This window comes from Bactrocera oleae, chromosome 2 (assembly GCF_042242935.1).
Source record: "Bactrocera oleae isolate idBacOlea1 chromosome 2, idBacOlea1, whole genome shotgun sequence".
Taxonomy (NCBI): Eukaryota; Metazoa; Arthropoda; class Insecta; order Diptera; family Tephritidae; genus Bactrocera; species Bactrocera oleae.
Genome location: NC_091536.1, coordinates 99,377,725 through 99,405,430, shown reverse-complemented (window position 1 = coordinate 99,405,430; position 27,706 = coordinate 99,377,725). Strand labels below are relative to the sequence as shown.

Sequence of the window (27,706 nt, the reverse complement as noted above, 5' to 3'; positions counted from 1 at the left end):
GCATTCGGTGCCTTCATATGAATGTGCAAGTGTACCTAGTATGCTATATATTCGTATAGACTGTACATCTCTGCGAACTTTTTCACCCATTTCTGGACACTTTCTCATAGAAATTACTTCTGTATATCAGTTTATTATATAAATTTGTATTATGAATACTGAAGAGTTTGCATGAATATATGATTTGTTTCTAATTTGGTATACTTAAATATGCAATTTTGTGTGCTCTGGTACCTACACTAGCAAGTAATGGAATTAGTAATCATTCAGTTATACAAATTAAAATACAACTCTGTGGTATTTGCTAATTTAAATTGTAATCTAATGGAAACGTTTGAAACTTGAAAATGAAACATGTTATATACGAGTGACTTTGTGAGTTTTATATCCGTAATAAGGTATACTCCCTCCGAATAGGCTCGAATTCATTTGAAGAATAAACCCAGCGAAGTTTCTGAGGCAAAAAATTCTATTTGACTCCATTGACTTATATCGACTATATAATGTAATATATGTAGATATTAATATATCTATAAAACTATTTTAATAACAAACGTCACTCATCCGCAACGTAGAACATACCCCTCAAAATTACTACAATATTAGTATTAAATTCATGTATAAATACATGCTTTAATAAATTATTCGAAAATTAGAATTAAATTATAATTCAGTTAGTATTTAGAGTGCACGTACATACATACTTATAAATTATCAGAATACTAAAGTAACGCTTGTCTGCAAATATGCTTATGCAAAAGTCCTTTAAAGATATTTAAACAAACATGGATAAAATGTACAAAAGGAGCACCTAGTGTCAATATTTAAGGACTTATCTGTATCCAAAGTAATACACCCATCATTTAATATAATTCATTTGATACCTACTAATACCATTATATAGAACTGTATTGGAAATTAGTTGAATTTATTAATTTGATCAACTTTTGAGCAATGGAAGAAGCTATTTGCTTCACAATTTTATTTTTCCAGTAGCATTCTTTAACATATCGTGTTTATTTGTAAGTGTCAAAGAATTCACCCTTATGCTCATACAAACACAAGACCACTCATGCATATCCCACGAACGAGCATCAACTCATTGTGATGTGTGAAAGTGAAATGTAAATTGCCGCCTTAAAGACAAGCAATCGCACATACATTTGCATATAAAGAGCAATTCGGCTCGTGTAAATGAGTGACAAAAAGGTATTCAATTTGGAAGCGGAAGTCAGCGGAGTGGATACAATGTTCAAAGCAAAGACAATTGCGATGAATGCATATTTGCAGGCGCTCACACTTTCAAGATCGTGATTCACTAACATGTGTGCCGTATAAGCTCATAGCCGCTTGCACCCAGTAGAACATAGTACCATAGTAATTGTGTGTTAAAGAGAACCGGAAGTGCGAACAGTGTTGGAACAGTGTCACATTTCCAAATAAATGTATAGAATAACAAGTATGGAGGGGCTAAGTTCGGGTGTAACCGAACATTTTAAACTCTCACAACTTGCAAGGATCAAAGCAGGGGAAATACCTTCAGGTTTTAGGAAAACTTTAGATTAAAAAATGTTACGAAAGAACTCAGCATTCATTATTCGATGAAATCTTGAATGGGTTACAATAAAATTTGGTATTGTTTTAAGTTATGTTATAGGTCATAGACTCACTTAGTTTTATTCACATCAACTAAAGTTATATTAAAATCATTTTCAAATAAGTTATATGTTATATAAACCCAACCGAAGAGACCAAATTTAATATATTGAGATGAAGAGGAAAACGTCAACCAGAGGAAGGGAATATCCAGAGGAAGGGAATCAATATATTAGGCATATGAGGTTTATACCAAAGTTTACACCAAATCTTTACATGTTAAGCGCAAAACTATTAGTATATCACTATAATTTTAAAGAAAACTTGTCCACTTAATTTCATTCAAGTATCACACATTTTGATCAACCTAAACGGTTTATAGACAGCTGGAAAGTTGGAATCGGAACGTATACTCGAGAACATATTTTCAAGCAATTTTATAAATAAATAACTCAGACACTGACAGACATATTCGGCATAAGGTTTGTAAAAATAGGTTGGTATACTAAATCCACATTTTTTCGGCGTTAGACTATAGTATAACCAATAAGTTTTTAACGATATCTTACATATTGACCGAAATATGCTGGTTTGAAAAATTTATATTATGTATATGGTTTTATCTATTTTTCTCTCTGAGTTTCATTCATTAACAATATATAAGCAGTAAAGTCAACCGGATGCTTGAAAATCCTAATATTAGTTATATGGGGGCTGGGGCAATTTTTATCCGATTTTATTAATTTTAGACAGAAAAATACGCTCACTCAATCTTATTAAAATAATTCATATATTGGCCGATATAGCGGTATAAAGTCAGCCGGAAGTTCGAAAATCTTTCAATTAGGTATATGGGGGCAAAAAGAAGTATTGACCCGATTCAACCTAGTTTTGACATACATTCATAATATTATCAGGAAAGGATTCACTCAGAATTCCATCTCAGTTTTGAACGATAATTTGGATAAAAAGTCAACCATCAACGCTGGGGTCAACATCTTCGATATATATTCGGGGTTGAACAGTTATGGCCCGATTTGACAATTTTTAGACATGAGATGGCATATCTTGCAGGCATTCGAGTGCTTGATTTGTGTATTAGAAAGTCAAAAAGTCAGATGGAAATAAAATTTGTGTTATATGGGAAGTAAAAGTGGCTGTAATCCGATAATGTAACTTGCCAAATTTAGTTGAAATTGGTTAAATAGATCCCGATATTATGGGTTTTCGCCTAATGGTGAGCGGTGCCACGCCCATTGTCCAATTTTTGTATTGGTTTCGATTAAGCTTAATTGTACTATCCAATGTGCAAAATTGAAAGTCTCTGACTTCTTTATTTAATGATTTATCACACTGTTAGTAGTTTTATTCAAAACCGTTATGTGGGGAGTTGGCGGGGTTATCACCCGATTTTACCCATTTTCACACTGTTGGTAGAGATAAAAAGATTCATTCTGAGTAAACTTGGTTATTATACCTTTAGTGGTTTAGGAGATGTACACATTAAACTGCGATTCGTTATACAAAACAACAGTCTTATTGTGGAGCTTAGTTATAGTCGATTAGTGGTCCGATTACGCTCATCTACAATACCTACCTTCTACAGTGCGTACCAAGTTTCATCAAGATATCTCAATGTTTGCTCAAGTTACAGACGGACGGACGGACAGACGGTCAACTCGTCTCTTCGACCTGATCATTTATATATATATATATATATATATATAACCTTATATTTTTCTTGATTAGCTTTAGGTGATACAAACAACAGTAGGCATGGTTGTTATACGATTTCGCCCATTTTCACACTGTAAGATTAAATATCAGGATAATGTTACCTACAGAATTAGGTTGAAGTCGGTCGAGCAGGTCTTGAGCTATGGGTTTTCACCTAAATGAGAACGGTTCCACGCCCATCGTAAAATTTTGACACCAGCTCCACAAAAGCCCTCTTGTACCATCGGATCTAAAATTTAATATCTCTGGCGCATTTAGTTATTGATTTATGGCATTTTTAGTACTTTTTAACAAAACCGTTACATGGGGAGGGGGCTGTTATATTCTGTAGCAACGTGTTGCAAGAATATATAAAGAATTCATTCATTCATTCACATAAACCCGCGTATGCATTCGTTAGTAATTATAGATCGTTATATATAAAATTCAATAGGCCTGTTGTATCCGATTATAATAAATTCAATGCGAGCCAGTTATTCATTACTCAGCATTTAAATGATAAATGTCAACCGCTTTGATTCCAATGAACGCGTCTGTAATTTTTTTTAATAGTGATGTGGAACTCACCGGCTTTGCACGGATCCATGTCAATATCATCAGAGAGTCGATTTTGTATTTTCATGTTCATCAATTCCTCAATAGTGTATTTGCTTTGGTAATGATGATTGGTCAGCATGTTGTGAGCATAATGATGTATGTGGGCTACTTCCGGTTCGTGATGAATATTCTCGGGTATATGTGACGGCGGTTGTGACTCGAACATTCTACGTTTTTGCGGAATGGAGTGGTGGTGGTGCTCATGATAATGTTGGCGATGACTACGGTTGCGGTGTTGATGGCGAGATGATTGTGATTCTATCTGCGACAGTTGCTCTGCCCCAATTCGCTCCTCTTGTTTTGAATACTTGTGCTGCTCCTCTCGTTGTTTATGATCCTGTGTATTTTTATTGTGCGGATGTTCCTCCATAAATTGTACTCCGACCACGGTGTCGGCAGGAATTAAAACATTTTCCCGCAACTGAAACGGTCTGTCTCTCCCATCCACATTGCTAGACAATGGGGAAAATGCTGAAGGCGGCGACACTGTTTGGGCAGTCTTCTGTGGTGGCAGCTCTGTGGCATGCTTTGTTGAAAAAGTATTGTTGAAATTGTTGTTAGTATTGTTGTTGTTATTATCGTTGCTATTGTTATCATTATTGTCATAGAGTAGAGCGCTCTTGGCATGGGCGCTGATTAAGACTAAAATTGCGGTCGCCAGCAGCAGGGTGTAGTGGGAACAGCTCAACAGGCTCCCACGCCCATATCCGCCTCCGCCACGAAATGCACTTATTCGCAATGGTAATCTACTTTTGGCTTCATTTGTGTGTACCGGTTTTCGCGGCATGTTTAGCATCTTACACACCTTTCCGAATGTACGAAAATTAATGTCTTCTTTTCCGAAACCGAATTTACAAATTTTGTACTTTTCTCTTGTCGCTTATACTCGTTGAAGTAAATTCACTTAAAGTTAACCCACTTATCTTTTACAATATATTTTTTACTATGAATGAAAATGTGTGTATTATTTTACATAATCAGCCATCTTGGTCGCGTATCGATACAAGCTATTCAATCTTTCATTGCAGCAATTTAAAATATGTTGCGTCACTATTCGCTTAATTGCCGATATTTATTGATAGTTGACTCTCATAGAAATGTATTGCTGTAATTGAATAGAAGAAAATAAAAAAATATTAAAGCATATTGTAAGTATGCGTTACCACATACATATCTACATACAAAGTAAAGTGCTCTTACTGAAAGGGTTTCAAATGTGGGTCTCAAAAATGTCTACGTACAGATATTTTTCTATATTCACAAAATACGAACGCAATATCCGAATCCGTTAATAGTTTCGTCGAAAATCTCGCTTTCCCTTTAATATTATATATCTATATATTACCAATTCTTAAATTTTAATAGCTCCTGGGAGGAATGTGAAACCTTTTCCTTCAAATGTGTAAATTAATACCATTATATTTATCCAAAATTTTGAACAGCACATACAGGATATAATAATTTTGTTTAAAGGTTTTTTATTAACTTGATCAGAATCTCTAAGCCAATATTTTTTTAAGATCCTTCTTTCCGTTCGTCAATGTCATCGATAATTTGATTCAAAATTGAGATATGTTAAGAGTTATGTGTGGTTTAAAACTATTTGAAAGTGATATGGAATGTACAATTTTCCTATTCAACTGAAACCAAATCAAAGTCATTGAGAATTCACGATGTTATAAAATATTCAAAGTCCGTTTATAACCACGCCCACCTCTCATATGGACTATGAGTTGAGTATATGAGACAACTTTCAGAAATCCAAATTTTCTAGGTTTGTTACACTTAATATAATATTATATAATGTCGTGTGGTACCAAAGTAACATTTCCTAGGCGCCCTAAAACGAGTGATCTTGCCTCAATTCATTCAGTTATAAAGGAAAGTGTGATAAATTAAGTAAATTTTCCTTGCCTATCCGTAAAATATTGCCAAAATTTATACCAACAAATATTTCTCATTATTTTCCGGAACGTTTATTATAATAAAAATTATTTGTGATCGCTTCAAAACGCATTAGGTTACATTTCTGTATCTTCCTACATTTGTGTCGATATAATAGAATAAGGTAGATTCGCAACCTGGTCTGTGTCAGTATTTTGGTAAAACAACAATTTTACTTTGTAACACATCGCGGACGCAATGCTCAACATGTGTAACTATACTCCAGACAGTCATTGCTCGTAATTACAAAATCCACCTGCTTTAAACTATTTTGCGCAACATTTATATGTAGATATGAGTGCGGATTTGTAGCCACTTTTGTCTGGGTTTGGCCAATTTCTACCGACCATACAAAGCTGTAATGTGAATTTAATTAAACTTGGTAAAAGCACATGCATAAAATATTAAGCATAGTAGGTATTTGTTAAACACACTATTTTTGAAAACTACACGCTGATTTTGGATATATATGTATGTAACTAGGATAAATATTTAAAATTGATAATGTGAGCACAATAGTTTTCCAAATATTTAGTTTTGATTGCTCAAGGAATACGGTGCGCTTTATACATAAGTTCACCACCCCTGATTGTAAGGAATGAGTTTAGCATGTTATAAGGCCAGCTAACGGAAACAACAACCCATAATATCACAAATCCCGTGATAACTTTGCAGTTGAATCAGACATTGGAATATTCATGGTATAATAACATCTCTTGGATAACTAATCATAATTTATCACCAAGAAACTCTCGGCAAACGTTATTGTCATCAAATTCAATCAGTACAGTTCTTAATAATATTATTTTGGCCCCAATGATTACCTTGTATTTAAAGCAGAGAGCTGTATAAGAAGATTTACTGGCACGGCTCTAGGCTATGACAAAATCTTCGGCTGCACCGAAGCTATAATACCCTTCACAAGTTAATTTTTATACCATAAAAAGGTATAAAAAGATCTCCATCTTGATTTTGATCCATCAGTTTGAATGGCAGCTATATGCTATACTGGTCCGTTCTGAACAATTTGTTCCGTTTTTAAGTCAGATATATGCTATGTTGTCCAAGGTCGGCAGTTTTAATAAATAAACAGCTTCTCAGGAGAAGAAGATGTGTTCAGATCGATATCTCAAAAACTGAGGGACTAGTTCGCATATATACAGATAGAAAGACAAAAAGACATACCTTTTTCAGGGAATACATATTTTTATATAACTTTGGAATTTACATTTCAATAGAATTGAATCCCACATTCTTTTAAAATGGCATCGGTTATTCCGGTGAAAAACTCCAATAAAACGCACAGTGTTTATGTCTCTTCTTGGCAAGATTTCTAGAAAAAATTATCCCCAACAAATCTATTTCGATTTTAATATGTTCAAAGTCACGTTTAACTTATTAATTCGGTTTTCATACATTAGGTATCTTAGTGTTGCGGAAAGGATTATATTGCCAATTGTCGTTTGATTTTGAAGTATCTCTCTTTTTCTGAAATCTCTTTTTTCGCCAAATTGCTACGTGATCCAGAAAAAATTATTTCATTTTAACACTTTAAAATATTGTCCAATATATACGAGAAAAAAACAACATGAAGAACGAAAATCGTTTTATTTTGTTTAAGCGGCAGAAGAAAGATTTGGACCATTATTGAATCAGAGTTCTCATATAGCTCATATAGTTCATGTCTAATCTTGTTTTGATATTCTTATTGATTCTTGAGTTGACTATTGCCAAAGCAAATACGCTAATGCCAGGGCGAGGCGTAAACAAAATTAATCTACAGATGCCTTTCTCTGCTGTGATCCTTTATATAAAATTAAACGTATGTATTTATTTATATTTTATCTTTAACCAAGTTTATCACGATATCTCCACTAACATAGAGGTGTTCAGGTGCAAAACCCAAATAAAATTTTTTCTTAAGATTATATTTCATTTATAATCTTTTGTGTATCTGTTTTGAGCTAGTATGAAACTGATACACTTCTGTCGGTGACTAGTTGGGCTTGCGGTTGATATTGCCATAGTTGTAAAGCACTTAACATATAACTTGTTCATTTCACGGCCGAATGTTCGGTCAATGTTGTAATTATAAGTACATACATAGGTATGTATGTATATATAAACTGAATCTATTCATTATGACCGTGGAACCTATTACTCCATAACAAATTTTTTTTGTCAAGTCTGAACGTTATCGACTTTTTAATCATTGTTGACAAAAAGTTATAAATCTGTGGCCTGTCCTCAATCAATGTACACATACTTAAGTATTCTTATATTTATCCTTTCCTTGGCCAAGTTAGATAATGCTTTCGACTTCGCTTGGATAAAGCAGAGCTAAAGCTCTTACTCAACAAGGAAGTTAAAAATGGTTTAAACGGAAAGTGACAGCGAAAATATTTCACAACAACTTTAGGCAAATAGAATTCTAACCAAGTTTTAAGTGAGTATATCAATCAATTACTTTACTCCTGCCACATTAACATTTTCATCTTGGCATCATTTACTGTCAACGATGGGATAAACGGTGAAGAGCAAAACAAACAGCCAAACCATTCAAGCCGAATTGTCATTAGAATTGCATACTCAGCAAAATTTTGATTATTAAATGGGGAATGAATGGGAAGCAAAGGCAAAACCAAGTATACAAAAAATAATATCCGAAAAATGCTGAAGGCCATTAGTTATGATGGCTACCCGAATATATACATACATACATACCATAAGTAAATATGTACAACATTATGTACAAGCTTAAGGATTAAAGTCGAGTATTGTATATAATCGGTACTTGACGTAAAATTTATGCATTCAGAAGCAGAGAGAAACAAGTAAAACGAAATGAATTGCAAAGTATATACCGTGTTAAAGACACGTTTGTTGAACTGACACAACGGGGCAAGCGATTCAGCTGAACCCATGCCAACGATTGCAGAGGCCTTAAAGTTATCATTATCTTCAAATAAATATTTTAATGCAATAACAAATAATAATGTATATAATTTTATACGAGCATCCGTATTGAAAACAGGAATTTCAATCAGATTTAGTTTTAGTGTATAAATATTTTAAAACTTCTTGCACTCACGTGAGCTTATTCAGTTTTCTGACTTTATAAACTCAACTTATTGCACATTGGAATTTTTGAATTTAGCAGTTAAGCTTTATAAATAATTTTGATGATTCCAGCGGTTTTAAAATTTTTGTATCCAAGTACACACTTTATGCAACTACGACTTGCATAATGTGAATTTCCTATTTTTTTAATTTCTTCTTTCTACACTCATGTTTATTCTGAAGTGGCCTCCTCTGCAATATGGTAAACACTTGTCGATGAACTGCCGTCACGGCTCATAAGGCAAGCGCGGCGCACAACAAATAAAACGACGACAACAACGATGAATATAATGATGATCATGATGACGAGTTCGCGCTGCTACAGGAGTCCAAGTGCAATAACAAGAAGTCTAAGAGGAAGGAAACAACAAATAGAATGGAAAAAGTGAAACAAAACTCAAAGAACTCAAAGTCATGCATTGCTTCAGTTCGTAATACTCGATACATTTATGGTGCACCAAAGACGCCGCGTTAAGTCAATTTACTGAAATGTGACGGAATTGTGAGGACGGGGTGATATACTGGATATACGATACAAAAATACAAACTCTTTACACATACAAGCACTTGAATGCTTACCAAATCTGAATATACGAACAAATCTGCAGATAAGGACCCATTTTTCTATCAAAAGTGAAGCCTTGAGAAGGCTTGCTGAAGCCCATGGCATCCATTAGAAGCATCATCTTAATGCCATTTAGAGCATTTTAATTGAGCTTTTAAACATAGAAATTGAACAAGGCGAATTCGTGTCTTAGACTCGGCCAAAAATGTGGATGACATTTAAAAATTGTATAAAAGTTGTTGCTAGTGTCCTTGATATTGTTTTTTTTTTAATATAAAATAATCGTTATAAAAATGGAACATATGGGTCACCGAATGTGAACAAACTGTCAGCGACAATTGCACTTAGAGTTAGAATATTTGAAGAGATCTTCAAAGAGTTGTTTTCAAAGATTTATTGAACCATCATTATCGACTTGTATTCGTCTCTTGCTTGAATTAATTACGCAAATGAGCAAAAGGTGAGCATATTTTGTTTTGTGATTGCTTCTTGACATAAATTCAGTTTTCAGTAAATTTTTGATTCTATTGTGCTTTTGTTGTTCCTCTTTTGTATTACAATTAATCCTTTTTGCTGAGTGCTTGGCCGCACACCTTTTAATTTAAATCCAATATAAACAAAGGAAAATAAATCCACATCTATCTCAGTATGTATGTATATATGAGCATAATCATGCATTACAATTGCATTCTCTTTAAAGACAAAAAATCCGAGCAATTTAACAAAACAGACAATCGCCAACAACATACATACGTACATATGTATATGTACGCACATTATAAAATAAATGTAAAAAATGGGGAAATAAAATGGCCGCGTGTCACTTTTCAAACTATTTTTAGACGCACCTCTCGACTGCATTTGCAGTAAATCAAATCGAAACAATAATAAGAAGAACAACAGCAGGGAGATGTTGAAAAGCCAACATATCAGAGGCAGAAACGGTAATGGCGGCGAGCTACTGATAAGCTGTTGACAGCAGACACTACATTCACCCAAGCTGACTATGAGTTAACATAAAAACCAAACAACGTAACTTCCACAATATACGCATAAACATTCTGCCGTTCGAACTGTCGTCTGTCCAATTTCTAACTGTCGCTGTGGCCACTCGGCTGTCATGCTCGCGTATCAGCAAATGCCATGCCGCCGCAATTAATATTATCACTTAAAATATATTAAATTATAAACATATACGCACATCCATACATAAGTATATAATACATAACTGCATATATGTACATATAATTGTACAATATATATGGATGTTTCAAATAAAAACATTGTAAACACACATGTATATACCTATATACGATTATATGCATATGTACATATGTATGTATATTTGCTTAGTAAATAGCAACAGCACGCTGTATAGAAGAGTATACGCATAGTATGTATATACCTGTAGTCGATTATTTACAGAAATCAAATAATTAAGCTGGTAAAGTTTCCAATTTCATTCACGATGTCAGGCACTTTTAGATTTTCACTTTTCAAATTCAACTGATGCACCAGGAGAAATCAAAATGGCGCCGTAAGCGTTTCCGTTACACGCTTGCACACACTCACAATTTGAAAGCATCCGCATGAATGCTCACCTAGGTATGAATAATACTTCACTCAAACACACGTAGTACATATCTATTTGAATACATATTTATGTACCCTCACTTGAACAATTTTGTCACACAAAATGGGTATTAGCATAGTTATATTCAATTATTGGCCTGTTTTTTCCGTTTCCGTTTCTACGTTTTACCATCCGTCGCACTCGGCTGCTTAAACTCGACTGAAATTTGTTCAGAAGATGCTGCAAAATCCGAGCGAGCGTTGACAGGTTCGTTTTCCTCCTCGTCGGTGCTTTTGTTGTTGACATCGGTCTTTGTGTTTTGACGATTTAACTTCTACTCGCCATACGAGGCAGACGATTTGCGACGATGGCGCATTTGTATACATATGTATCCATGGATGTTCGAATACGCATATTGTTTCTCAGCGATGCGATACGGATAAAGCGCCCCCTGATTTCAGGAAAAAGAATCACGGTTATTGACAATACCGTTGGTGGCCCAATGTGAAGGGAGCAGTGAGACAATCGGTCAGGCCCAGCTGATGTGGAGTTTCGTAGTTTTTCAGCGAGTGCTGCAAATGGTAAAGATTTGAAAGCGCAAGTGTAAATTTGCTTTGAATGGATTTTGAACAGAACTTACTACTTACATATGTACATTGGGATGTACAAATACCTACACATATTCACGTTAGGTAGGATATGACGGCATGTAATAAAATACACGAATTCGCAGATAACTGTTTTATTATCAATGAATTCGCCGGTAAATGCGCATGTATGCATTCACATATACACACATTCACAGACATATGGTCTAAACATGCACGGGAGCATGGGTGTGTAAGTTAGTTCGTTGCCAATACTTGTTTAACATGATCCGTAGTTAGTATAATCTTATCTCATTTTATCAAAAAAACTTAATATTTCATTGAGATTATTAATCATAAAGAGTGAGGGATTTAAATAAAAAGGCGGGTGCACAATATGGCTAAATGCTCTGAATTTTGTTTTGATAAAGTTATGTATTTTGCTGCATGGGTTGCACTTGGATTGATTCTTTGCAATGAAGCGTTTGGTTAATAAGCGCAAGAACAAAAAAGTCGACTAGTTCACAGACACGTGAACATGCAAGAACATATCGTTTAGGATCACCGGAAACCTCAAAATTAGAACCTCATTTGTCTCCTTTCGATCGAGTATTTTCTTATTACTATTTGATATCTTTCTTTTGGCAGATACGATTTCAACAAATAAGAGATCCTCAAACTCGCTATGAGCTATAAAAAGTGAACTTTTTTTATTTATATAAATACAATATACAAGGTTAATAAGAGGTAAAGATATAACAACAGGTTGCGAGAGTATAAAAATAACATCAAGTATCTCCAGGCAATGAAGAGGCTACCTATCCTTTATCAATTGGTTTGCTTTATTAAAATTTAATGATATATTATATTTAAACAGCAATATATCAACCTAGCAAGTCGCACGTTCACAAGAGCTTCGGTTAGAATTGTCAATTAGATTTTGAGAAACTAATATAAAGTTCAACAGAAATATCCGGTACCGCTGTTGAGTAATTAGCCGAGATATGGCTTGCAGGGAATTATGTACCTGATCTTATCAAGAAATGTTAAATGAAAGTATTTTTAAATATATATATTAATGATGTTAAAAGCTTTCCTATTTCCCACAGAAATTAAAATTAAAATATTAGTTTTGTTAATCACAAATGGGCAATATTAAAAGGTAAAAGGTAAATTGCTATCAAAATGGACCAGTCAATTTTGATGTGATCAATTCTTATATACGACGCCATATACATTGTGGGACGTGAACTTTATTTTCCTCTAAGTTAGCATCCATACAGAGTTGATTCCACAACATAATGCATTTTCTATCCAAGACCAGAACTATTTACTTTTGACAGTGGGCACAAATGTCAAATCTCAACCTCAATTAGAATTTAGTTTGCTGCAACATCTTAGTTATATTGGTTAAGTTCATAAGGTAGTTTTAGACCATTATTTTTTAATAACTTTATAATTAATTTGAATTACTAAATAGCGCTATACAATGGCTCATAAATGTGAAACGTTAGGTTGTGGCAAAGAAGCCACCCTGCAATGTCCAACCTGCTTGAAGTTGGGCATACCAGGATCCTTTTTTTGTTCGCAAGTTTGTTTTAAAGGATTCTGGAAGGAACATAAAGTTATCCATGCTCTGGCCGGTATACTATACTTGATTCGGAATATTATTTTATTTATTTGAAGGACAATTGTAAAATTTTAGAGGGTGCAGGAAAACCAAAGGTAGATAACACTGAAGCTGGTTACAATCCCTGGCCACATTATCGTTTTACTGGTAAGTTACGCCCATATCCACATACACCTAAACGCAATGCGCCCGAGAATATAGAGCGGCCAGACTATGCAGATCATCCATCTGGTCGGGCTGCATCGGAAGAGGCCATGCGAGGAAACACTTCAATTAAAGTCTTGGACGATGACGAAATTGAAGCTATGCGCGTAGCTAGTAGACTTGGTCGAGAATGTTTGGATGAGGCAGGTAAAGCTGTGGAAGTCGGAGTTACCACGGACGAGTTAGATAGACTTGTACACGAGGCCGCCATTGAACGCGATTGTTATCCATCACCGCTAAACTATTACAACTTTCCTAAGTCTTGTTGCACCTCAGTTAATGAGGTAATATGTCATGGGATACCAGATTTGCGTCCATTACAAGATGGTGATATTTGTAATATTGATGTTACCGTTTATCATCACGGATTTCATGGTGATCTTAACGAAACCTTCTTCGTTGGTAATGTTTCTGAAAAGCACAGGAAGTTAGTACGAGTCACTTATGAATCACTATGCAAAGCCATCGAATTAGTGAGGTATGTAAAAATAAGGCGTTTCAAGAGTACTTAAAAACTACGTTTTTATATCAGACCTGGCGTAAAATATAGGGAAATTGGCAACGTCATACAAAAACATGTGGCGCCACATGGTTTCAGCGTTGTGAAGAGCTACTGTGGTCATGGCATCCATCGGCTTTTCCATACTGCACCTAATGTACCTCACTATGCCAGTATGTAAAGCAAATGTATTTTTCTGCACCGATGATATAACTATCTTATGAATTTATATTAATTTAGAAAACTCGGCTGTTGGTGTTATGAAAGCTGGGCATTGCTTCACAATTGAACCAATGATATCAGAAGGCGTATCGAAAAATGAACAATGGCCCGATAACTGGACAGCTGTGACAGGAGATGGGCTCTATTCTGCACAATTTGAACAAACTCTATTGGTAACAGATAATGGTTGCGAAATTTTAACTCGTCGTCGAGAAAACAATGGTCAACCATGGTTCATGGATAAAATATAGATGATAAGAAAACCACAAGCATTAACAATAAATGCCAATACAGGATGCTGACAAAGACACTACCACGAAAAACACACCTTTAATATAATATTTGGTGCAAATGTCATGCACTACTTCTATGCCTTTCTCGTTCGTTAAAAGTCTACAATTTTAAAATAGAGTTTTTACGAATTGATAAGAAATATATATAATAAATCGTTGCTAATTGCTACATACATATATTTTATTCTAAATCAAAAGTGTAAGTTGTGGAAAAATGTGCTCCGTCTAAACAAAACTACTTTTCCAAAGGCGCATAATTCAGTAATTTTTCGATTAGATCAACATGTCCCAACAGCATACGTCTGCAGCAATATCGTTTAAGACCAAGAGCATCCAAAGCATCACTAGAAATAATATATATTCGAGTGTGCAAATTTCAAATTATTTCCAAAACACTTACCCTTCCGTGTATTCGGCTTGTAGAAGACCTAAATACGACTCCCACTTGTTGCCAATTACTTTACCACATGTGAAACAACGAATTGGAATAATCATTTTTATTTAATCTTTATCTTAATTACACTATAAATAAAGAGATAAGTAGCATTTGTCCAAATTTATATCAATTTATATTCTCTAGGAAATTAACATAAGCAAATTGTCATTTCTACCACTCACAATAAAATTTTACCTATTCACAATAGTTTACAGAATTTTCAAGAATGCGGTAATCACCAAATGATTCTATATGTATTTGGTACTCATATATAGGATATTAAAAATAACGAGCAATACGTGTTAAGTTGTTGGAATTAAAAAAAAGATAAGTTTTTAGCAAGGACTTTTATTTAACAATCCACTGATCGAACTCAAGAGTGAGTTACATGTTGACGATTTATCGAGAAATCCGTTACAATATTATTTATTGCAAATACGTGTCACATATTACTCACGTGGTTCTTTCTTCAAGGAAGCATCCTTTTATTAAGTATTTCTTTATTTTTATTAAGCACACAAAAAATATCAGTGCCTTCTCTTTTATTTGTTATGAATTCATAGCATAATAAATATGTTTCGCGATTTTAGTACATAAATGCAATATATTAAAAATTATATGCTTATTCACTTGTGTTAATTACATATTTAACCTTTGATAAGCAAAATTTTTAGACTTCTTTAATTTACACTCTCTACTCAGTCAATTTTCACTCTCCAAACATAAGTAATTAATTCAGTATTTTCATTTGAAATTGTTGAGCAAATCTTCGTATTCAATAATATGAACAAAATAAATCAGGAAAAATTTGTTTGTACATACATCCTTGTACATACATACATGTGTATTTGTAGAAATGTATCCTTTATTTACTTTCATAAAAATAGAATATAAATAAGGTGATTTGTAAATGTTTAATCTTATATGTAACAATAAGTTCGCTTTAATAAATATTTTGGCATACATTGATATACAATTCATGTATATTTTTTCGATAAATCACTATGTAGCAAAATCGCATGAAAAATCACTTGAAGCAATTGAAACAAGCACCAAGGGACAATGGTAGGTAAGAGTACCACGTGTAATTTAAAACTTCCTCATTATTTAAATTGTTTCTTTGTTATTATAATATTGTAAAAAAAAATATTTTTGTTTGTAATTATTTGTAACGAAATAATGTATGTGTATGCGTGTATATATATATATTGAATTTACTTATATACATCTATTTAATCTTGCATTTTTTCTTATATTATATTACTTGTATATTGCCATTGGTTTCAACACAACCCTTTCTTAGTTTTTCAAAAACTTTCCAAATTTAGTTTCCACTGATTCGAATATTTTCAAAGCCAGTATATCTATATAAATATATAAATGTATTTTTCACAAAATGTCTTTCTATGCTACAGATTTGCTCACTAACCAACCATATCATAAAATTAACTTCAAACTCTTTTGTGCACTCCTATTGTATAGGTTGCTTCTTAACTACTACTCATTGGACGTGGTAACTTGTTTCTTTTGCCTAATATTCGCATTAACTGTTTCGACATATAGAAAGGCTTTTCTGGCGAGCCATCATTGCGTTCACAGTCCTCCAGAAAGCACAGGAAGAGCGTATCCACCGCCATAGAGTAGACGCCAAAAAAGACGGTTGTCATAATAAAAGCCGCTAACACAACAACCGTTACCGGCACCGCGTTATAGTGCAGTTGTATTAAATGTGGACTACGTACCACAAAGAAGTACGTACCAACGCCAGCAGCAGCCGTTAACAATATTTTCGATAGAAAGAACAGGAAATCAGTGACTTTATCAACAGCAATTACTCGCAGGAAGTTACGCATGATCAAATTGAAAGCATCTTTGGCGCTGGCACAAAAATTCTTGCCGTGTATAGCACACATGATGTACGCGTTGCGGTTCAGAAAACGTAAAAAAGTCTCAAGTAACCAAAAAAAGCATTTCATGCAGCAGAGTATAGCTCGGGTTACTGTATTGTCGTATTTTTTCAGTTTGGAATCGATATATTCCAATGCCACGCGTATCATGCGACACACAGCAAGAATTAACGAGCCAAACGCCAAAGTGCCAAGATGATAGAAGATGGTTTGACGGAAAGCCCGTCCTAATGTAAAGAAGGGCACGTCTCGCTTCCTGAGGGTCCAGTACCAAGTGGCAAAAGTAAGTGCCAATACCATGTCACTAAAGGCCGCAATGAAGAATGTCAACCAAAAAAAACCGAACACATTGTAGCAAATGGACCATGTTACAAATGGCGGATGCTCAATTTCAGCGAAACTGCAAGAGGTTTGTCTACAAGGAATATGCTGATCGACATTAACGAAACAATACTGTTCAAAAATTTGAGGGTCACAACGTCCGCCAACTTTATATTCACTTGCAGCACCTATACATTCACAAATCTCGCTAGAAACACCTGTCTTGCTGTTAGGGTCCAATTGACGTATCATACGGAAAGATGGGTTACCAATTGTGCCTAGATAAAGACCAACTGCAACCGCAAAAGTAACAGCCAAAATAAAAAGGATCCACGAAAGGATTGGGAAAAAAACAGTTGATATAATGCTTGACACCGCTTTACTACCTTCCTTTGTCAACGCAATCGCTATATTGATGCGGGTACGTAGAATAATTACCAGGAGTAGAATAATTAAAAAACTGATGCTTAGAAAGATGCTTAAATATAACCAAGTGTTAGCTTTTTGAAATATATTCTCTACCGCTGCCTCCAAGTTAATCGAATGATTGGGCACAGATGCGGTTCCACGCCAAAAACGATACTGCTTAACGCTGGAATAAATTCCCAAACTAAGCCCGATCAAAACGCCTAGAACAGATAACCACAGAATCGGGGCAGCGAACCACCGCATCAAGGCGATCAGAATCAAAGAAGCAACCAAAGTGCACATTAAAGCCATCAGCACAATGTACCAAGAGTTCATAATATCTTCCACTATCTCTTCCCCAAGCTGCTGTGCGTCATGTGTGCCGTTGTAGAAGTGTGCAACCATGTTACCTATCAACTTAGCCAGGCGCGTGTCAGCTTGACGTACCTTTTGCTTGATGGTTTCGGCCTGCTCGGTACGACGGCGGCATTGAATTATGGGCTCTTCAGCGAGCTGCTGCTTCGATTTAACACTGGTTTCGGGCATTGTTGTCAAAGCGAGAGCTTCCAATCTCATTTCCATCAAATTGGTGTTATCTTCCACTAACGCATCGAGAAGTTTTCGTGTTTCACCAACCACCAAACTAACATTTTCTGACCCATTTACCTCGCGTCTATTGCGTGGCAGGAGGAAGGAGGGTATCAGTTCACACAACTCAGGAGAAAGCTCCCACATACAACGATTCAAGAATGGTGCACTTTTCATATATCCACGCGCACATCGTTCTTGGTCAATGGCTGCTTGCATGTTATCTAAGGTTCGAAGATTGTCTTTGTCAACGTCGCTCAGACATATCAAACGCTCCCTCAATTCAGCAAGTGGGAGATTATTCTTCATTCTATCCCAGATAAAAGTCTGTGTGGGACAGCTTTTAACACAAACTTGTTGTGTAGGGCAGCCCGTAAGAGGTACAACTGGATCGATGCATTTTCCCAAATCGAAAAAAAATAAATACTTTTTATCCAACACCGATGAATCGATTCCGCATTTACGATTGAATGAGTCCGTTGGCACAACCAATTTATTAAGATCTCCATTGCGCACTGCATATTGTGCAATAAAACCCCATCCGCCTAAAAATAGGATAAAAATCAGCAGACACGGTACATCTGTGCAACTTCGATTTCGCCATTCTGGTCCTCGGAAATTTCTATCATATGGCATCGGCTTGCCATACTTTGCAATCAGTTCACGATCTTCAGCCATGTCACGAGTGAAGAGAAAGAGGTACTGATGTCCCTGAAAGAGCTGAAAAGAGAAAAAACTCAACTTATTTGTAATTTTGCAGGCATAGACTTTTATTTGCATTTAATAAATTACTAGACTAATTACTTGTGGGTTATTTGACAGTAGCAGCAATGCGAAACTAACTTAATTACAATGATAACGTAATCCACGACGTTTTACTTATTTACCGGCAAAAAGACACGCTCATATACCTATTTATGTATGTCCACGCATGTTCAAGTATGTACCTATGTATGTCTGGAAATGGGTACATTAATTGTAAACTAAAAGTCATCATAAAAAAGTTTTCTAAAGTGCTCGTTCCTCCATCTAAAACTAATCGAGATAGATATAGAGTTATATATATATATATATATATATAGATATAGATATAGAGTTATATATATATATATATATATTTATACATATAAGATCAGGAATTGCAGATAAGCAGAATTGAACCACTGCCACGCCAAAAAATGTCGTTAATCAAAAACTCATCTCTTCCTAATAACAGTGTATCTTTGTGTCTAAAAATGGATTCAATCGGGTCAATACTACATATGTATATTTAATTTAAGAATTTCAAACTACCGGTTGGTTTTATACCATATATCGATCAATATATAAGCATTATTATCATATTTACAAAATTAAGTGAACGTATAATATTCGATATAGGTAAAGCGTCTACCAATAGGGATAACGTCATTTTGACAGCTCATGGCGGCCATGTTTGCTTCGGTTTCGTTTAGTACAACGCTTGAAAATTGACCAAGATTATTACCCAACGTGTATTTGGGTCCGGTAGCTACTGCAAAATGAAAAGTCATATTCTCAGGCTTCGTCAACAAACAAAATTTTCCCTATAAGGGTGAGTCAAAACCTCGTGTGGTTCAGGAAACGCAGTTACATCCCTAAACATTTACCGTTTGGTGCGGATTGTGGTATGACGGCATCATCGGGCCTTTTTTTTATTTATTCGTTATTCGTTATTTAGAATATCGTTTTCATCAATAACGAGCGTTTTAACACGATGTTGACCGACTTTTCTCCCGGAATTTGATGTAATCGACGTGGACGATCTCTATATCAAACAAGACGGTGCGCCGCCTCATGTTTCACGTCTAAGCACATTTCATGTAAGTTTTCTCTGAAATTATGTTGAACCAACAACGCTCGAGGAGCTCGAAGTCAACATTCAGCACTCTATAGCTAGCGGGTGGAGATATGCAAACGGAGCCGTGGTGGTAATTTGGCCGACATTTTGTTCATATCATAAATGACATAAAATTATCTACATAACAAAAATTAAATAAAGCAAACCACTTAAATTTGGTCTAAAAGGGTTATGTTTTCTTTTTATGATCAAATTTGAGCGCTTTGCTTTATTTCATTTTAACATCACGTCGTCCTTTTTCGTAGACCCTCTACTATAGTGTAATGCCGAAAATGTGTAAAACCGGTCCGCGAATTACCTTAGTTTCCATAATGACTTAAGACACAAAGCAAAATGTAGTAATGAAACTTAGTAAGTCTATGACCAATAATATAAGTTAAAAGATATCAAATGTGATTGTATACTTTTTGAATTTTTACACAACATTTTGTAACATAAATTTTGCCAAACACCTGACAGTATTTTCCCGGTTTTGATCGTTACAAATTGCGAGAATATAAAATGATCGGTTACACCCGAACTTAGCCCTTCCTTATTATTTTTATTTATTTTTTTAATTACTTTACAGAAGAGCAGTTAAGCAGTCAATGTAAGCACATAGGTAGAAGTTAATTTCATTTCATATTTGAGTCTGCCAATTTGTTTCAATTACTTAATTTATTTAAACATAAATTGATTTAAATACCGATAATATTACCTCTTTTAGAAGAATATAGAATCATTACAATTTGTCAGATGCCTGTGCCGCATACCGGATTAAAAATTTATTTTTAACTTTTTTTGATATTTTTTAATTTGTTTATCCCGTATTTGAGATTACAAAATAACAGCGGACTAAAAAATACAAAAAATAAAATTTTAATCTCAAGCATATAATTAAGAATTAATAAAAGAGTGAAAAATAATTAACATTTTTTCGCGTTCATTCACATCAAAAAATAATATTTTCAATTTTGAAGTTTCCATAAAAATTTGTAATTTTAAAACTTCGCAACCCTGCACGTAAACTCGGTGAACTAAACATGCATTTGTGCGTGCACAATTCGCAACTATAGTACAATAGTTTACTTAATTTAGAATAGTCCTCGAATTTTACAGTTGCATCACACATTAAAGGAATCAATTAAATTTTTAGCGACACGTTCACCTTTAGATTTTCAGGTATATATTATATATATTCAAAAACACATATGTACGTATATGGAATCCATGAGAAAATGTATTCGCAAAGTTACTAATGTATTAGATTAAGTATTTGTATAAATAGTAAATTATATATAAGCGTGCACCTTGATTCCAAAACTATACATATGTATATGTATCTATCTTATCTGAAATACTTCCATTTATTTACGTATTCTCCAAAAATGAAGAAGAAAAGCAATTGATTATGCAAATTGTATCTGATTTTAGGAAACATATCTATATAAAAACTGTATAAGGGAATTTTAGCATTTGAAAAAACACGGTTAAAACTTTTTAAAAACTACAAATTATTTAAATTTTCTGTGATTTCTAGGCAAGGAGTATTAAAAATAAGTTAAACGGTATGTATACATACATATAAACTTACATATAAGCCGACAAAGAAACAATTATAGGTATGTATTATACTATTTATAACGCCGCAACTCCACAGTCAATGTACATACATTGTTAACAAGAAATTATAGACCAGGCACTAAATTAACATTCCTATAAATGTCGAATATCTACTCAGAATTTCAATCTACGAGCTGTAGAAATCTATCTTCAACTTGCAGCGACGGAGACTGGAAGCATTGGACATAGCGCGGTACAAATGGAAAAAGTCTAGCTTTACCAAATTAACCACTGCTTTTATGGGACCTTTAGAGTGTTTTGCAAGTAAATGACAATAATAAAATATCTAATCGACCTACATATATATGCGGGTGCTTGAAAATGTATAGTTCGATTTCGGTCATGATTCACCATGCCAGCTTAAAGTTTGTCTGTATCTTTAAATTGCTCACCACAAGAAAATTAAACTGATGTATTTTTATAAATATTAATTAAGAACTTTTTATGCCCTTATTGAGTTAAATAATTTTATATGAATTTGCTTTTATTTGTTGTATTCCAGCGCGTTTGATCTGTTCCGGTGATCGCGTTCAACTGTGTTCAAGCAAGTTGATACGACAATTTCAAACCATACCACATACCCAACATACATATGTACATACTTGTACTTGTGCTTGCATGCATGTATGTATGTGTATTTATGCTTGAACATACCCAGCAGGCAAACCCAGAACTAGTTAAGCAAATCTTTAATTTCAAACTATAATAACTTTTTCGAATACATGAAATATATTAAGGCCAAAGGCATTTTCTCATTAGTCTTCCTTTAACTCGGCCGTTATCTTTTTACTCGGTTTACACCGTACATACATATGTATGTCATACATACATTCGAGATTTATTTTAATTCTCCTCATAGATAACATGCTCTTCAGGGTATGTAAGAACATACATATGTTTATAAATACATAAATAAAGGGTGCTTGTTTAGAGGCGTTTAATCAAAATAAGTGAATGTACTAGAAATTTATAAAAGTACACTGAATACTTTGGCAAATAACCATGCAAATGTTTTCAGCGAAGAATAGATCATTACTGCCTGATGTGGTGTGGGATTGTCCAATTCATACATTTTCTGTTTTTTGTTTTCAATAAAATCTTGGAACCTTAAAAAAGCACCTTTTACAACAAGTACGCATATGCATTTTTATTTAAGGGAGTGACATTTATCTCGACTTTAAGAGGTTTAAGAGAATGATTAAATTATTTTAATCGTTAATGCACTCGGGTACTATAAGTACACCTACACCCATATGTATGTATGTATAATATATTTTACTTTCCCATTTCTTTAACAACTAAGCTTATGATGAAGTGAGGCATTTTAAATTTTGAGTAAACAAGACAACCTCATTCCAATGAACTAATGCATACTTGTCGCCGGTTCATTATCAGCAAGTAGTCTCCATTGTTTAACCAGAAGACATGTGAAAATTGATTTTGAATACACACACACACATACATAAACATATGTATGTAAAAGAATATATTGTCTGTTGAAAATGAAAATTATAATAATTGAAATCTTGTACTTTTTCGGGTTGATAACAGAAATTCATAATTATGTCGTACATATACATTCATTCATACGTGTTTTTTTTTTGTATACTTATACAAAAGTCCCTACAAGAAACTGCTGGTTCACCAAACACTCACATTTGTTATGTCAGCCGTGACGGTCAATTACTTATAAATTCACCATCGCTGTTATTGTGACTCTTACGACTTATGGAAGAATGAAATAGCTTAATTCCTTAGTACTGTCACCACTGACTATCAATGTTTATGGTTTTTCCAAAAGCAAATTTCGCATATGTTAAAAAAGGAAAGCATACCTTTCTATAAGAGTTTCGGGAAGTGTTGCATGCTTCTGTGCAATAACTCTTTTTGTGTTAAAAAGATAAATTTTAACAAAGGAAAGGAGTTTACAAAAAAGAAAAATATATATATATATATATAGTCCGTCTGTTCAAGCAGTTAATTCAGTAAATATTGAGATATCTTGATGAAGCTTCGTAATCGGACCACTGCCACGCCCACAAAACGCCATTAATCGATAACCAATAAATTGCCATAACTAAGCTCCACAATAAGATACAAGACAGTTGTTTTGTATAACGAATCACATTAGGAAAGGGCAACTGAAGTTAAAAAATTTTTACTAGTGGGCGTGGTACCGCCCTCTAATAGGTTTGATGGGCAAATCTCCTGAGGAAAAAAGCTATAATAATCTGTTTAGCACCCCTCCCGACGGTGTAAAAATGGTTGAAATCGGGTGAAAATCCGGCCCACTCCCTAAAATTAATGTCATTAAATAAGCACGAAACTGTAAATTTTAAACATAGGATGGTACAATTATTTTTTTTTTGCAACCAATACAAAATTTGGACAATGGGCGTGGCCCACCCTAAGGAAGGTGAAAAGGATTCCATATCTCGGGAACTCATCTCAACCAAATTCGGTATATAACATTCTTCTGACATTCCTAGGTTACAGTGCGAAAGGGGGCGAAATAGGATCACAAGCACGCCTACTTTCCATATAACACAAGTTTAAATTCCAGCTGATTTTTTGACTTTGCATTTACTATTTGAATTATTTTTATACGATTAAGTGAGCGTGTTTTTCTGCGTGCCTAAAACTAGCCGAAAAAATGTGGATTTAGTATACAAACCTTATGCCGAATATGTCTGTCAGTGTGTGAGTTATTTATTTATAAAATTGCTTGGAAATATGTTCTCGAGTATACCTTAACAATATCAAAGGTTAATGCAACAAGCATAGACCTTTATCTGCCCTCAATATACGCTGTATAGTGATTTCCAACTTTCCAGCTGTCTATAAACCTTTTAGGTTAGTCAAAATGTGGGATTCTTTAATGAAATTAAGTGGACAAGTTTTCTTCAAAATTATATTAATGGTTTAACGCGTAAAGATTTGGTGTAAACCTTGGTATTAACCTCATATCCCTAATATATTGAATTCCCTTCCTCTGTTTGACATTTTCCACTTCATATCAATATATTAAATTTAGCCTCTTCGGTTGGATTTATATAACATTTATCTTATTTGAAAATGATTTTAATATAATTTTAGTTGATGTGAATAAAACTAAGTAAGTCTATGACCTATAAGATAACTTAAAACAATATCAATTTTTATTATAATCCATTCAAGGTTTCGTCGAGTAATGAATGCTTATGATGAAAGTTCTTTCGCAACATCTTTTATACTCTTGCAACATGTCGCTACAGAGTATAATAGTTTTGTTCACCTAACGGTTGTTTGTATCACCTGAAACTAATCGAGATAGATATCGAGTTATATATATGTATATAAATGATCAGGATGACGAGACGAGTTGAATTCCGAGCGACTATCTGTCCGTGCAAGCTATAACTTGAGTAAACATTTAGGAATCTTGATAAAACTTGGTACACATATTCCTTGGCCCCCAAGAGAGGTTGGTATCAAATGGGCGGAATCGGACCATTGCCACGCCCACAAAATGTTTAAAGTGCCATAACTAAGCACCAAATTAAGATATACAAAGTGCCATCCAAAGTAAACAGGACAAAAGTAACAAAGTAAACTCTAGTGGCGCCATCTATATGTCGACTAGTGCGTTAGAATCTGCTATCCTTTATCGACTTCGAGTAAAAATTTCATGACATTTCATCTATTGGAAGTGAAGTTATCGCGTTTTAAGTGTCAGTATGTTTTTGTCATCAGTGCGAAAATGAGCTTCGAACAAAGAGCCAACATTAAATTTTGTTTTAAAATTGGTAAAACTTTTACCGAAACGTTTCAATTGATGAAACAAGTTTATGGCGATGATTGCCTATCCCGTAGCAGAATGCACGAGTGGTTTCAACGTTTTCAAAGTGGTCGTGAGGACATAAATGACGATGAACATGAACCCAAAAAATCGCGCCTGGAGCAGTCAAAAGTGAAGACAATGCTGACTTATTTTTATGATTCGAAGGGTATTGTCCCCAAAGAACTTGTTCCACCCGGCCAAAACGTTAATGTGGTATTCTACCTTGGAGTTGTGAAGCGTTTTGTGCGCCGTAATCGAGGTGTTCGGTCCAAATATCGCGAAGATGGAAGTTGGCGTTTGTTGCACGATAATGCGCCGTCTCATCGATCGACGCTTGTGGCCGATTATTTGACCAAAAATCAAATTTTAACAATCAACCACTCCCCGTGTTCACCTGATATGGCACCGTGCGACTTCTACCTTTTCGGAAAAAACCGTGCAAAAAGCTGTATTAAAGCGGTAGGAGACTATTTTGAATAAAATTAATTGATTTTGCCGATAAAACCATTTGTTCTGTCTTTTTTTTAAAGTCCTGTTTACTTTGGAACGCACCTTGTATCTTTCTCTTAATTTCAGAGCTATAGGAATATCTACTAACAGCAACGTGCTCGCTTGTTAGAAAGCCTTTACTCGCTTAGAATTGTCTTTGTTTCATTAAAAATGATAAAACTCCACAAACACGTATGCATGTATATATCATACAGTCCTTTGCCACTCATACAGGGAATGACAACTTCCTTTGTTCTGAGGAGACAGTTTATATAATATAATTGCAAGTTATTGACTTTTATTATGTGCATGTGTCTCTTGTCTTTTTACCCTACTTTATTTGGAAATGTTTCATTTAAGAGTCTGTGAATTTCTTGTTCTTTTTACTTATTACTTTTTATTGATAAAAATACATACATACATACGTATATAACGTATTACCCCGCTCTGAAGATATATATGTATGATGGTCGCGATGTGGGGATTAAAAAATAAAAATATTCTTTTTTCATTTGAAAAAAGTAATATGGTAAACTAAAACTTTCATTTTTATTTTTTAATCAGGTATGTGGAATTATATAATACCGTATTTGGGATTACTAAATAAAAAAAATTGAATTCAATTGTTTTTTGAATGCATTATTTGGCACCCTGATTCTAACTAATTAAAAATTATAAGCCTGAATAACAGCTTTGGTGTTTTGTAATATATGTATATTAAACTCAGAGGCGGCGCCACGTCCACTTTTTAAAAATTATCAAACCACAGATGTCTCTGCCTACTGTGATTCGCTGTACCAAATTACAATTTTGCATCCTGATCATTAATATACATACATACACTTTAATATACATACATACACTTGTATAAATAATTTTATATCTATCTTGATTGGTTTTAGGTAGTACAAAGAACCGTTGGGGAACAAAACTATTATACTCTGTATCATCCCTTAGTCTTATGTTGCGAGTGTATAAAAATATAGATCTTGTTTATTTCCTCCCAATATGACCTCAGTATTACAGCCAGTGGACCAAAGTATTTAACAGTGCTAAACAGGTTTTACTGAATATTTTAACCCAAATAAAAGAAAATTAACCTATTTATTATTTTAAATAAAACTAAACATATCTTCTATCCAAGACCTGCAACTCTGCAGGATTCTGCCGCTACAACGACAATATCGAATTTTCTGCATAAAAATTTGTTTTTTTTTTGTCTCCTAGAGATTTGCTATGTGTAAATTATTTGACAAATCTGGATGTACATCGTAGCGTTGATTCACAGAATTTGTCTCTGTAATTTTAATATCTCAAAATATACCAATGAACATGTAACTTACCTATCAGGTCAGCAGTTAAACAAGTAAAAGTAAATTACACAACGCCGCCGAGTAGAAACTTATTGCATTCATCTGTATGAAAGGAATTCACGTCAAGTACAAAAAATTGTTAAAGTTTATAAAAATTTTAATTTTTGAGCAAGTTAAAGTATATTTTATAAAATTTTCACGCCCAGACTCAATATCATTTTAGTTCCCATTCTCACCACATACACAAAATACTCTTTACAGGTATTTCTATTAGTGTTTTCTTTAGATATTTTTAACTAAGAAAATAGAAAACACACATTCCTACATATGTACTTATATATATTGAAAATACAAACAGCTGAGTAAAAGTGTTGCT

At 34.1% G+C, this 27,706-nt stretch overlaps 4 protein-coding genes across 10 annotated transcripts in view; 1 reads left to right on the top strand and 3 right to left on the bottom strand.

Moving 5' to 3' along the window:
* tok (tolkin) overlaps positions 1-11,347 on the bottom strand; it is a 29,377-nt gene extending 18,030 nt beyond the window's left edge. Inside the window, exons 1-2 of the mRNA XM_014232644.3 lie at positions 10,965-11,347; positions 3,901-5,035 (exon numbers count right to left, since the gene is read on the bottom strand). Coding sequence (XP_014088119.2) covers positions 3,901-4,726 — 826 coding nt within the window. The 5' untranslated portion in view covers positions 4,727-5,035; positions 10,965-11,347. The remainder of the gene's footprint in view (positions 1-3,900; positions 5,036-10,964) is intronic.
* A 1,690-nt stretch (positions 11,348-13,037) lies between these two features.
* LOC106616104 (methionine aminopeptidase 1) lies at positions 13,038-14,736 on the top strand. The gene is made up of 5 exons (XM_014232593.3): positions 13,038-13,142; positions 13,200-13,362; positions 13,425-14,031; positions 14,086-14,225; positions 14,293-14,736. Exons 2-5 carry the CDS (start codon positions 13,209-13,211, stop codon positions 14,523-14,525), a joined length of 1,134 nt encoding a protein of 377 aa, XP_014088068.1. The 5' UTR covers positions 13,038-13,142; positions 13,200-13,208; the 3' UTR covers positions 14,526-14,736.
* On the bottom strand, positions 14,687-15,062 carry Polr2L (DNA-directed RNA polymerases I, II, and III subunit Rpb10). The gene is made up of 2 exons (XM_014232594.3): positions 14,968-15,062; positions 14,687-14,911 (listed from the first exon to the last, which is right to left on the bottom strand). The coding sequence occupies exons 1-2, from the start codon at positions 15,060-15,062 to the stop codon at positions 14,803-14,805; spliced, it is 204 nt and encodes a 67-aa protein (XP_014088069.1). The 3' UTR covers positions 14,687-14,802.
* On the bottom strand, positions 14,687-27,678 carry Ctl2 (Choline transporter-like 2). 7 transcript variants are annotated; one of them, XM_036357561.2, is made up of 4 exons: positions 27,567-27,678; positions 27,361-27,432; positions 14,968-18,947; positions 14,687-14,911 (listed from the first exon to the last, which is right to left on the bottom strand). In XM_036357561.2, exon 3 carries the CDS (start codon positions 18,903-18,905, stop codon positions 16,494-16,496), a length of 2,412 nt encoding a protein of 803 aa, XP_036213454.2. In that variant the 5' UTR covers positions 18,906-18,947; positions 27,361-27,432; positions 27,567-27,678; the 3' UTR covers positions 14,687-14,911; positions 14,968-16,493. The 7 variants fall into 7 exon arrangements, with proteins under 7 accessions (XP_036213454.2, XP_036213455.2, XP_014088197.2 ...); XM_036357562.2 differs by having other exon boundaries at positions 27,574-27,623; XM_014232722.3 differs by lacking the exons at positions 27,361-27,432; positions 27,567-27,678 and adding exons at positions 19,032-19,184; positions 22,101-22,246.
* Between the last annotated feature and the right edge of the window lie 28 nt (positions 27,679-27,706).

Excerpts from the sequence above, each read along its gene's own strand:
- Ctl2 (XM_036357559.2), bottom strand. The coding sequence starts at position 22,052 with ATGACCGAAATCGAACTATACATTTTCAAGCACCCGCATATATAT. Across the intron at positions 18,948-22,007 it reads TCAAGCACCCGCATATATAT|CTCTTTCAGGGACATCAGTA; the intron begins GTAGGTCGATTA and ends TTCTCTTTTCAG.
- LOC106616104 (XM_014232593.3), top strand. The coding sequence starts at position 13,209 with ATGGCTCATAAATGTGAAACGTTAGGTTGTGGCAAAGAAGCCACCCTG. Across the intron at positions 13,363-13,424 it reads AGTTATCCATGCTCTGGCCG|AGGGTGCAGGAAAACCAAAG; the intron begins GTATACTATACT and ends GTAAAATTTTAG. Across the intron at positions 14,032-14,085 it reads AAAGCCATCGAATTAGTGAG|ACCTGGCGTAAAATATAGGG; the intron begins GTATGTAAAAAT and ends TTTTTATATCAG.
- Polr2L (XM_014232594.3), bottom strand. The coding sequence starts at position 15,062 with ATGATTATTCCAATTCGTTGTTTCACATGTGGTAAAGTAATTGGCAAC. Across the intron at positions 14,912-14,967 it reads CAAGCCGAATACACGGAAGG|TGATGCTTTGGATGCTCTTG; the intron begins GTAAGTGTTTTG and ends TATTATTTCTAG.